Raw genomic sequence first — 12,523 nt, 5'->3', positions numbered from 1 at the left:
ACAGAATGGTTTGGGTTGGAAGGGACCTCAAAGATCACCCAGTTTCCAACCCCCCTGCCATGGGCAGGGACACCCTTCACTACATAGACTGGCAAAGGCCCCTGAGACAAGTCAAACCTTCCCATTAGAGTCCTGGGCATCTGTCAAAGGAAGCAATCCCCTCAAACATCGTTAATTCTCAATGTGGGTCCTGCTGGCGTTTGCTGCTATGCGCGAATTAACCTCGGGGCTACTTCTGTGCTTCCCTCCTGCTCCTGCCAAGTGACTCCGGTCTGCAGGATTTGTTCCCGTCCACCCAGCCCACCCGCTTTGGCTGGTTCCTGAAAGCAGCAGCCGAGTGGGATGGGATGTCTCTAAGTGATGGTTCAGAGGATGTAAAGTGAAAAAGGAGGTGGGACGGGCAGGATAGCGCGAGGGTCATCTTGGTCTTTTGCTCTAAACGTCGGCACAGATTTCAGACCCTGCGAGACCTCCTGGTCTTGACACCTTCACATCCCCTGCAGTTGGGTCTGTCGTTCCTTTGTTCTCCTAGCGATGGGCAGTTTGAAATACGCTCCGTGTTTTAAAAGTCTCAGGTCTGCAGCAGCGTCTGCAGGTCGTGAGGACTCTGCACATTCAGGGGGCTGTTGCTGGTGGAAAGTCTTGTCTCAGCAGCGCGTCTCAGGTGGTCTCTGGGTGATGAAACCCATGTGGGTGGATGTTTGGCTGTGACTGGGGGCACCATCAAGTTGCCATGTGTTTTTCAAGTCCAAGCCACATGTGTAGGTCCCCCTTCCCCATCAACTGGACAAGCTGAGGGAAAATACATGGGTGCCAGAAGATTGCTCCGTTACGAAACTCCACCAGGTCCCTTTGCTTCCCCCCTGGCACCAGCAAACCCTCAGCTGCTCAGGGAAGGGAGCAAAAAATCACATGAGGGAGCACGTGGTGGTGATGGGGAAAACGTGTTATTCTTGACAATCCTTCCCAGATCCTCTTCATTTTTTTTTTTTTTTTTTTTTATGTTAAGCTGTTCATTTTCAGATTTGAGTCACAATATTTCTCCAAGCAAAAAGGCTACGAGTTTGGAAAAACTCCAGTTTATTCCTTCAAAATTCTTTGCCATCTCGCTTCGGCATAAAAGAGCCAAAGCACGCCGGTGCCTGCTGCCGGCACGGATGGAGGGACGGCAACACCGCCGCCGTGCCCCTGCGCCCGAGGTGTCCCCCGAAACGTGGGGACAGGCGTGGGGTGGGAGGATCAGAGGGTGAATTGTCAGGCCAGGAATGGACATTATGGGATGTGTGAAGTCACCAGACAGAGCAAAATGGAAATTTTTTCATTAACTTGGCCCCAAGGTGCAGTTAAGCAAAAGATTGAGTGGGGATTTTACCCTTATTTCCCTGGTTTCTCATGGGTGGTATAAAACCAGAGATAACCCTCTGGGTTTGAATTTTTGGGGCCTCTCGTTTTCTTTAGCCTCAGACCCAGCAGAAAGGCCAAGCTTTGGTTTTGCCAAAGTTTCCCAATCATCCCCCAAGAGGAGGAGGTCACTGGATTTGGGAAATCCAGTTTCTCTGTGCTGTTCCTCCGTGGTCTGAGCCGAGTCCTTCAACAGCAACGACTCGGGACAGAAGGATTCCCAGGAGAGCTGCCGACTGCCTTATCTTCTTCCAAAATATCTTCCAACAAAACACAAAACCTCTCCGAAATAACCCATCTGAAAGAGCTGGATCCAGTTTCGGGCTCTCCGGAGGCCGCGGCTCAGCTCTCGGCTGCAGGAGATGAGCCCGTGACTGGCGGGTGGCTCCCACGTCCCTCCTCCAGCCCTGTCAAAGTTTATTCCTCTCTCCGGCACCGCAAAGTGGCTCCTGAAGTTTGGAGGGACAAAAAATAAAAAAGGCACTTCCCCCTCCTCCTTCCCCGAGCCCGTTTAATCATTTGCCAGTTAGTCATATTCCTAAGAAAAGCCAGCGTTGCGTGGCGGTGAGTGACGGCTCCGGAGGAACTAATTATATCCCGGCACTGGAAAAGAAGAACACGCCGGGCTGGCGAGTGCTGCCGGCAGGGAGCCGGCTCCTGCGAGTGGCTGGGATGCTCCAAAGTCACCGAGCAGCTGCCCTCCTGCCCGCAGACCCCGTCCCCATCTCTCCGCTGGACGTTTAGGGATGATAAATGCCTAAACCTCACTTCGGGTTTTATCCCATCCCTTTCCACCCTGATTTTCCCCCAAGCCTGGTGGGAAGCGTATCCTGCCCAGGCAAAGCCCTGGTTTTGTCCCTGGCTGGGGCATCTGGGGTAGCCAAAACGCTCTGTTTTGGGGATGTTTCTCCTAAAACACTCCCTCCTGTCCCCCGTGGCTGGGCAGCGGGCACTGGGGCCAGCACCCGTCCCACTGCAGGACACGGGGAAGGTGGGGACGTCATGCCCCGTGTGCTGCTGTGGGTGCCGGGGTCACACTCGCCTCGAAAGGTTCCAAGGATGAAAAGATTGTAGTTTGGGGGGAAAATTATGCCTCTGTTGGCCTCACTTTTCATGGGTGCTCTGCAAACAAACCTTCACTGCCATCCGCTCCCCCTCGCTCCAGGTTTTAGCTGCAGTTAGTGCCACAGCACCCGTGTGGCTCCGAGCAGGGTCAGAGCTTCACCTCCAGATTCCCAGTTCAACAGAGACAGGCAATCCAAACAGCCTGTGCTTTGGGGTGAAATCCTCTGTATTTCTCTAAATTTGCAGCAAGCCGAGGTTGAGGGTCCGACCCCCAGCGCAGCGCCTGCGAGTGCCGGAGGATGCCGGGATGCTCCCAAGGACCACGATCGGGGCTGGGTTTGATTTTTCCCGATGTATCAGCGGTGTGTTTTTTCCTGGATGGGGTTTTGTTTTCTTAAAAAGCCAAGTGGCTAAAAATAGCCCTCTGCTCCCGGCGTGAAGCCGGCACAGGCTGTGTGCGGGACCGACCTTCGGAGCCGCAGCCCCGGCAGCGGGAGCGCAGCTGCCTCCTGCGGAATTCCACCCCTGCCAGCTGCCCCCTGCGCTCGGCTCCTTCAAGAAGCTGTTTTGCCTCTTGTGTGTCTCGAGAAACACCTGATGGAGAGCAGAGGAGGATTATTTTCTTTTCTCGTGCTGAAATAGCCGCCCTGCCGCAGATGATCCCAAGCTCGGAGGTTTTGGAGCGGATTTAATTATGCATCAGGCTTTAATGGTCATTTAGTTGCGTGGCCATGTAGCATCTCCCGCTCCCTCATCGGGCAGAGGGGACTTTTGACAAAGACGTGTAGTGACAGGACAAGGGGCAATGGCTTTAAACTGAAAGAGGGGAGATTTCAATTACATATAAGGAAGAAATATTTTGCAATGAGGGTGGTGAGGCACTGGAACAGGTTGCCCAGAGAAGTGGCTGCCCCATCCCTGGAAGTATTCAAGGCCAGGTTGGATGAGGCTTTGAGCAACCTGGTGTAGTGGAGGGTGTCCCTGCCCATGGCAGGGGGGTTGAAACTGGATGATCTTGAAGGTCCTTTCCAACCCAAACCATTCTGTGATTCCATGATTCTATGTGGACATGGCTGTCCCCTTTGGGGTCATGGGCCTCGGGGTGCAGGGACCCAGCAAGGCAGGATCTGGGGGACTCAGGCACCCAGTGAGGCAGATACCTGTAGGTATCTGATAGGTACTTGGCCGGTACCCAGGAGGTTCAGGTCTCCCCTGGTGCTGTCCTCTTTTTATTTTTCCCACCGTTTTTTTTTTAACGGTGGGATTTGTGAAACCTGGCGTCACTGGGAGCCCGTTAAGGAGCTCTTCAAACCCGATTTGCGCAGTAGAGAGCAAGTACAAACCCTTTTGGAGAGCATGGCTGAAGGCTGAAGGTTTCTCCCCTCTCTCCTCCCCTCCATCAAGAGGCACCAAATTCTCCTGATCCAGAGAAAAAAATGCGAACAGTCAAACTGCATCCCCGGCAGGAGCAGCGGAGCTAAATCCAGCCCGTTTACACCAAATGAGAGTGTTGCAGTGAAACGGCGTTGATGAACACTACGGTGGTAATTAGTGGTTCCCTAATGAAGAGCTGGGAAAGCAGGGAGTGTCCCGGGGGGAGCAACGCCTCTGCTGAGCATCACGCAGATGGTGGGCGTTTCAGCGGTGCAAAGGGATCATAGAATCACAGAACGGTTTGGGTTGGAAGGGACCTCAAAGATCATCCAGTTCCAACCCCCCTGCCACGGGCAGGGACACCCTCCCCTACACCAGGTTGCCCAAAGCCCCATCCAACCTGGCCTTGAACATTTCCAGGGATGGGGCAGCCACAGGTTCTCTGGGCAACCTGTGCCAGTGCCTCACCACCCTCAGAGGGAGATTTTTTTTTCTTTTTTCCAATCTAAATCTCCCCTCTTTCAGTTTAAAGCCATTGCCCCTTGTCCTATCACTCCATGCCCTTGTAAAAAGTCCCTCTCCAGCTTTCCTGTAGCCCCTTTAGGTACTGGAAGGCTGCTATAAGATCACCCCGGAGCCTTCTCTTCTCCAGGCTGAACATCCCAACCCTCTCAGCCTGTCTCCAGAGCAGAGGTGCTCCAGCCCTCGCATCATCTTCGTGGCCTCCTCTGGACCTGCTCCAACAGCTCCGTGTCCTTCTGGTGTTGGGGACTCCAGAGAATCAGGATCAGCCCTGGCACTCCCAGGAGCTGCAGGTTTTCCCAGGATGTAGAGAAACAGCTGAAGGAGGAACGGGTGTTTAACGAGCCGGTGACGGGGAACTCATCCGTGTCTCCTTCCATCACCCCAAAGCCACGGCAGCCCCTGCAGCTCCCGCTTTCCCCAAGCCCGGCATCGAGCACCGCGCTCATCCGTATCCCTCCCTGGTCCCTGCCACCTCCCAGCCCCGCGATGTCCCCAAGCTTGAGCTTGTCCCACGCTCAGGGACCTGCCCAGGCCCCCTGCAGCTCCATGGCTGGGGAAAGAGCCCGGCACGTCAAACTGTGTGTGTCAAAAAGTTGGAGCAAAGGGGAGTTCGGGCTGGAATTGTTCTGGGTTGTGTTTTCTCCGTCACGCGACGAGGGTGATGAAGGGATCCTCTCCCCTCCACCGCCGTCCCTATAGCAACCAGCAGCCTCTTCCCGTTAAACAAGTGACTCATCAAACCTGATTACACCGATATCGGGGAAGATGATCATGACTTCTAGCTCTGACAGGAGAGCTGACCTTTGGGGAGAAAGGAATTAAAAAAAAAATGAAGGAGGATGGTGTTTCTCCACTGTGTGACCTCCAGCATCGCTGCAGGGAGAGGCATGGCAGAGCTCTGCGGTGAAGTCCCTGGGGCAGGGGGAAATCCTTCAGGAATAGAGGGCTTTCCTGGTTTAAACCCCCACCCGGAGGACAGAGAAGGCAGATTCCCAGTATATTCAGCAGCTCCATGCTCTGGCTGGGTGTTCACGCTCCTGGAAACATCTCCCTGCGGAAATTCCCTCTTACGGAGGCACAGCTCCGGGCGGTGGTGCTGACGGAGAAAAAGCAATGGCCAGAGGAGGAAAAATACCTCCGTACACCCAAAATCTGGGTGCAGATGGCTGAGGCTGAAGGTTGAGATGAGACCCAGGTTGCTGGCAAGGCTGGTGCCCACAGTGATGTGGGGAGGAAGCCTTCACCGCTCCTGCTGGAATATTCATCGGCAGAAACAGCGTCGCCGGCACAGTCGCCGAGGGGAGGGCTTCACGCCTGTGCCCGGAGCCCAGCGGGCAACCAAGCCCGTCGGATGCAGGGGGCTGAAATCTGCCTTTTCCAGGTTGTTTCTGTTTCTAAGAGTTTTAGGGGCAGCTGGGTGTTTTTAGGTCCTTTTGGGCCCAGCGTGTCAAAGAGCAGGGCTCTGGATCCGGGCAACCTCATCCCCAGCCTAATTCCAGGGAATGTGCCTGCGCTCGGGAGATGCTCGGAGGGGAGCCCGGCGCCGTGACTCCACGTAGGATCCTGTTTAAATGTCAGAAGCCAGAGTTAAAAAACGGATAAATAGAGAGGACAGGCTGTGCTCGGGTGTCGGAGCTGCCTTGTGCTCGACTTCAAAGCTGAGAACTTGTTCCCCGGGTTTCATGAAACCCGACGTCCTTCCTGCCCGGCGGGATAGGAACTGGGGAGGCTGGAGGTCCTTTGAGTGCTGCTGCGGGGGGGCTTATCCCTGCTGGGTGGGCTGCCTGACCCCCCCCTGGCACCGGTTCATTGGGAGGGATTGGCACAGGGGTTTAACGCTTCCAACGGAGCAACAAATCCATCCACGCCGACAGCCGATGGCTTTTCCACCTGGACCTGGGACCTTCCTGGTCCTCAGACCCGGGTTCCTGCCGGGGGGCTGGGGGTTACGGTGGTCCTGGTGCGCAGAGACCGAGCTCCTCCGGAGCGGCTCGCTCCAAGCCTGGCTTTGGAAAGCTGGTGCTGGTGGCAGCAGGTGGCGGGAGGGAGGCTGCCCCGCGCTCAGCTGCAAAAAGACGCCAGATTTATTTCTTTTTAAAGAATCTTTCTCGTTTCGCCCCTTCCAAAACGACAGAAAACCTTCCTTGCCTCTGTGCCACGTCAGGTAAATTAGATTATCATGAATTGTTAATTATCACAATCATTTGCTTAATGTTTTGCCTGCACGCTCCCTGCCTTCCCCACGGCTCGATGAACGGCGGTGTAGGGGAAACGCCATCCCTCCGGGTCAGGGAACCAGAGCACCAAATACTGCCTGGGAGAAGGAGGAAAATAAAAGTGCAAAAGCCCTTTATTTCAGAAAAAAACCCTGCATCAGAAGCCTGACTCGCCAGAGCTGAGCTGACATATGGTGACTCGGCGTGTGCCAAAGCAAAGGTGCCTCAAAACGTGTTCCTCTGGCTCGGGAAGGTGGTGGAGCTTAAGGACTTGGAGCAAAATAGTTCAAGTGGGAACAACGCTACTGATGGGCAGAGGAGAAATCTGCTGCTAAATGGGGGAGCATTCACAGCAGCTGGATGTCTAATCCCAACGGTGCAGCAAGATATGGTGTCCCCATCATCCCCACACCAGATAACCTGGAGATAAATTGTTTTGGTGAGGGAAGGTCTCGCACATCTCCGCAGCGTGGGGCAGGCTGGGACCTGTGTTCCCCCGTGCTGCAAAAGCCATCCATCCATCCATCCATCTATCCATCCATCCATCCATCCATCTATCCATCCATCCATCCATCCATCCATCCATCCATCCATCCACCCACCCATCCATCCATCCATCCACCCACCCATTCATCCATCTATCCATCTGTCCATCCATCCATCTGTCCATCCATCTATCCACCCATCCATCCACCCATCCATCCATCCTTCCATCCATCCATCTGGAGCTCTCTGAGAGGTACAAGTATGGATGCGATGGTGCTGTTGCAGTCAGGATGGCAGAGATCACTTCTGCAAGCCGAGCCCTTGAACAAGTCCATTCCCACTCCCTGTGGGAAAGATTTTTTCAGCCAAATCAACTGTTTTTCAGCGGAGCTGGATGATTTTATAAGCCAGACTCCTGCCCACCTGCTGCCTCCTCCTGCAATGCCTGGATTTGACGTTGGCACCTCAACCCCCAAACCCATCACGGAACCTCGGTCCTTCCTCCGGCCGGGCTGTGATGCTGGAGGCCAGCAGCCGAAGCAGCATCAGGAGAAGTCCCAGCTTTTTGGTGGCATCAGCGGGAGAAAACGGCCTCATTTCCACCCCGTATTCGCAAAGATTATGCAAAGCCTTTGAATGTAGGACTGCGTGCGCTCCCCGACTGCGTGCAGCCCCCGACAGCCCCGTTTTGGGGAGGCTGGCGGGTGCAGCGTGCTTGTTTGCCACTCTGATTAGTCAGCACCGCTAATTATAGCCGTGCTTTTCCTTCTTATAGCTCTTCAAGCACCGTTGGAGTAATAGGGAACAGCAGAGGCGCTGGAAGAGAGCTGCGTCCGCTCACTGCGGGAAAGATGCCGGTAGAAATACGGGGATGAATTTCCAGCGGTGCAGCTTTGCTCTTTGCATCTTGGGCGGTTTCAAGGCAACGAGCTCATGGGTTTACTGGTTCAGCCGTGGGATGCTCTGGCAGGAGCTGGAGCCAGGGTGGGAAAAGCTCATGTGATGTAGGGAGGTAAGAATATTTCCTCAAGGAAAAGAAATAAAGCTGATTTTAATGCTTTTAGGGGAAAAAATGATGGAGAATTGCATCGTTATCTATTTTATCAAATGCATCCCAGCTGTGGTTTTATTACAGCCCATGACGGACAACGGAGGATGCTCAGGTGGGCTCCCTGCACATCCATGGAGCCGAGGCAGGGCTGGCGAAGCCCCACGGCGTTGCCAGCCACCAGTGATGGCACGGGGCTCACCACGTAGCCCAGGGCAGCTCAAACCAGCTGCCCGCTGGCTCGGTTTTCTGAGCAGGTCCCTGAGCGTGGGACAAGCTCGAATTTGGGGCCATCGCAGGGCTGGGAGGTGGCAGGGACCAGGGAGGGATACGGATGAGCGCGGTGCTCGATGTCGGGCTTGGGGAAAGCGGGAGCCGCAGGGGCTGCCGTGGCTTTGGGGTGATGGAAGGAGACACGGATGAGTTCCCCGTCACCGGCTCCTTAAACACCTGTTCCTCCTTCAGCTCTTTCTCCACTGTGTGACCTCCAGCATCGCTGCAGGGAGAGGCATGGCACAGCTCTGCGGTGAAGTCCCTGGGGCAGGGGTAAATCCTTCAGGAATAGAGGGCTTTCCTGGTTTAAACCCCAGCAGCCGCTGGCAGATCCGATGGGGACCGCGGGGCCATCCCTGCTCAGCCCCGCGTGTCCCCACCGCCGCAACAGCTCCATGCAGCCCGTCTTCCGCACCCACCTCCCGGCAGAGGCAGGTGCCGCCGGGAGTGGATGGAAGCTCCTCATCCGCCTCCTCTCTGCCGGGCGGTGCGTAATTACCGGGAGCGGGAGCGAATTCATTCAGCTCCTCGCTCAGTTTTCCTCCGCCCCTTCTCATGCTGCTCATGTCACTCGGCGCACAGCGGCGCGCGGTCACGCGGCCGCCGGCCCCAGGTAGGTGACGACTCGAGTCCCCTGGGATGGAGCTTGGCCTGATTAAGGAGCCAGACGCTCCCAAGCGGGGTGATTGGATTCAGCCAAACCCACTGATGTTCACCTGAATATCTTTGAGCATCAGGAGCTGGAAATCCTTCCTGCCACCGAGCTCGCTGCCCGGCACAGCCACAGCCTGGGGGAGAGGGGGGGATGAAGGAGTAAAGCCGGAGTGTTATGAAACCAGCCGGAAAGGGGGGAGAAGATGTAGGTGAAATATTGCCGATGTGGGAGCTGAGCATCCCTGCTTCGAGGATCCTGCCGCCTCCCTGAGTCACGGAGCCATTTGTGGCTGGAAAAATAACCATGTCTTTGGGATTTTTTTCTTTTTCCAGGCAGATCTTTTCCCAAATAGTTGGGAAGGAAGCCTTGGGGGTGGGACCTCTGCACCCACCAGCCTCAGGCAGGTCCCCCCATGCAGGAGGGGGGATGCGGGGCTGGGCAGCCCACGCGAAGCTCCCAGGTGTTGATCCTCCTCATCCCAGCTTTTACGCTGGCTGGAAGGATGCCCATGTGGGGCAAAGTCTGTGGGATGCCATGTATCCTCCATGGGGAGCTGCATCTGCCCCAGCCTGGTTGCACGGGGCCCCCTGAGGACCCCCAGCTGCCAGCTCCTGGGGGTGCAGAGGAACCGCTGCTGCTGTCCCTTGGCATTGCCCTTGAAGACGGGGGCAGCTGAGCCACGCCATCCCAGATCACCCCCCCTCTTCAGATCCCCGCGTCCCTCGGCACAAGCGGTAAAAATAAAGCTCACGCGGCCGCCTTTGCTAGCCACCGGGGCCTGGCTGGTGGCCAAGCGCGGCCGCGGAACGCAGGTGCCAAGGGCCCCGACCTTGGGGAGGTGCGTCGGGGCGGCGGGAGAGCCGATGAATGAACGGCGGGCACGGGCACGCGGGCGCGCGCAGCCCCTCGTGCCTGCGGGTGTGGACGTGGACGTGGAGCGGGGAGCCGGGCTCGTTGTTATTCCGATCACAGCGGCTCTGATTCACAGGCTTGGATCATGAATATAAGTGAAGACTTTGACGTCAGAGTTGAGATTTATCAGCAGATCCAATGGGGCAGGAATATTAAGTGCGAGTCGATGCCAGCTATCTGCCAACGTTATTAGCAACGCTCGCCGAGGAATGAGGCTTAACACCGAGGGCTGGAAGGACCGGGAAGGAAAAAAATAAAAACGGGGGGCAGCGAGCTGATCCTCGAGCATTAAACAGGTAAAACAACAACCGCCGGCCGCCGCGGCGGCCCCCCAGGATTGCGGGAAGGGGCGATGCCGGTGGCGGGGGCTGGCAGCGGGCTTCACCCCCCGACCTTCACACCTCGGGGGAGGCGGGGGGCGGATTTACCCTGGCAGGGGGGACCGCGGCGAGCGGGGCAGGATCTTGCAGCTGCTTGGGAGCATCTTGCAGCAGGCTTTTCCGAGGGAGGGAGGAAGGAGAAAGTTAACGCCGGCGGCCCCTCACCGCTGCCATCCTCCTTTCAGCAGCGGCTCCGCATACGCGCGAGAACTGGCCTATTAATAGTATTTATTTTTACTCGCTACACGCAAAAAAGAAAGGGCTGCGGGGAGGGGGGGCGGGGAGGGAGAGGGCTTTGCGCTATAAATAGGCGGCAAGAGGTAGCCGTGCCCCGGGGAAGGGAGGAGGACGGGGCAGCCGGCACCGCGCTTCCCCCCGCGGCGGGAATGCGCAGCGGCTGCGGATCCTGCGCGGAGCCGGGCCGGGCCCGGGGCTGAGCGCATGGAGGCTGCTGCCGCCAGCGGGGAGCTGAGTTGCGTTCGGCCTCAGCCCGCCGGGAGGAGCGGGAGCTAGCGGCGAGGCTTCCCCGGGGCCAGGGGTGCGTGTGGGGCGGGGGGGGGGGGGGGGGGGCTAATCCCGGGCCGGGGGACGCGCGTGTTTCTTCCCGGGGAAGCTGCAGCCGGGCTGGCGGGAGGCGCACGGGGATGCGCCCTGCGGCGGGCGGGGGCGGCCGGGTGCGGGGGTCGGTGCGGGGCGTCCCGGGGCTCGGTGCGGGGCGGGTGGTCCTGGAACACGGTGCGGGGGTCGGTGCGGGGCGGGTGGTCCTGGAACCCGGTGCGGGGGTCGGTGGGGGGTTCGGACCAGGAGTCCCCGGGCTCGGCGCGGAGCTCGGCGCCTCTCCCCGGTGCCCGGCGCCCGTGTCCGCCGCCGGCGCCCCTCACCGCATCCCTCTCCCTCTCTCCCCAGCGATGCTGCACGGCCCCGCCGCCATGGGGGAGCCGTGGCAGCCGCAGCCGCAGCCGCAGCAGCAGCAGCAGCGGCTCCGGGGCTCGGCAACGCCTCGGAGCCCAGCGCCTGGCCGCCGGAGGCGGGCGGGCCGGGGACGGCGGCACCGGGCGGCGGCGGCGGGGGCCGGGGCCGGGGTCGGGGGGGCCGTCAGCCCCTGGGACATCGCGCTGTGCGCCACGGGGACGGCGGTGGCGGGGGAGAACGCGCTGGTGCTGGCCGTGCTCTTCTACACGCCGAGCCTGCGGGCGCCCATGTTCCTGCTGATCGGCAGCCTGGCGCTGGCAGACCTGCTGGCGGGGCTGGGGCTGGTGGCCAACTTCGCCGTGCGGTACCTGCTTGCGGCCGCCCAGCGAGGCGGCGGAGCTGGGGGCGGCGGGGCTGCTGCTGGCCGCCTTCTCCGCCTCGGTCTGCAGCTCGCTGGCCATCACCGTGGACCGCTACCTGTCGCTCTACAACGCGCTCACCTACCACAGCGAGCGCACCCTGGGCTTCACCTGCGCCATGGTGCTGCTGATGTGGCTGCTGTGCCTCGGCGTGGGGGTCCTGCCCCTCCTGGGCTGGAACTGCCTGCGGGACCAGAGCGCCTGCAGCATCCTGCGGCCCGTCACCAAGGACAACGCGGCGGTGTTGGCCGTCACCTTCCTGCTCCTCTTCGCCCTCATGATGCAGCTCTACCTGCAGATCTGCAAGATCGCCTTCCGGCACGCTCAGCAGATCGCCGTGCAGCACCAGTTCATCGCCACGGCGCAGGCCACCTCCACCCGCAAAGGGCTCTCCACCCTCTCGCTCATCCTCGGCACCTTCGCTCTCTGCTGGATCCCCTTCGCCATCTACTCGCTGGTGGCGGATTCCAGCTACCCCGTGGTCTACACCTACTCCCTGGCGCTGCCGGCCACCTGCAACTCCCTCATCAACCCCATCATCTACGCCTTCAGGAACCCGGACATCCAGAAGTCGCTCTGGCTGGCCTGCTGCGGCTGCGTCCCTTCCACGTTCTCCTCCAGACCAAGGACATCCAGCGATGTGTGAGGACTGAGCACAGAGCGAGACGCGCTCCCTTGCTCTCCTCCTCCTCCTCCTTTTCCTCCTCTGTCGTTATTGTTTCCTACCGGGAGGAAACCACCCCCCTCCACCTCCACGACCCTGGCCAGTACATCTCGTTCCATGGAAAGATGGCCAAAAAGAGAGAAAAAAAGGAAAAGGGATGAAGAAGGGGGAAAGAAAGAGAGAGTAGAATGAG

At 58.5% G+C, this 12,523-nt stretch overlaps 1 protein-coding gene across 1 annotated transcript; it reads left to right on the top strand.

Annotated features, from left to right (window-relative positions):
- Positions 1–11,243: 11,243 nt before the first annotated feature.
- On the top strand, positions 11,244–12,312 carry LOC104369790 (G protein-coupled receptor 12-like). Its single transcript, XM_009984345.2, is given in 4 exon segments — positions 11,244–11,313; positions 11,316–11,407; positions 11,409–11,618; positions 11,620–12,312. Coding segments are annotated over 4 exon segments (1,065 nt in total).
- Positions 12,313–12,523: the final 211 nt, after the last annotated feature.

This window comes from Tauraco erythrolophus, chromosome 13 (genome assembly GCF_009769465.1).
Source record: "Tauraco erythrolophus isolate bTauEry1 chromosome 13, bTauEry1.pri, whole genome shotgun sequence".
Taxonomy (NCBI): Eukaryota; Metazoa; Chordata; class Aves; order Musophagiformes; family Musophagidae; genus Tauraco; species Tauraco erythrolophus.
The sequence above is the reverse complement of the archived record's forward strand: the minus strand, read 5'-3'. Positions and strand labels throughout refer to the sequence as shown.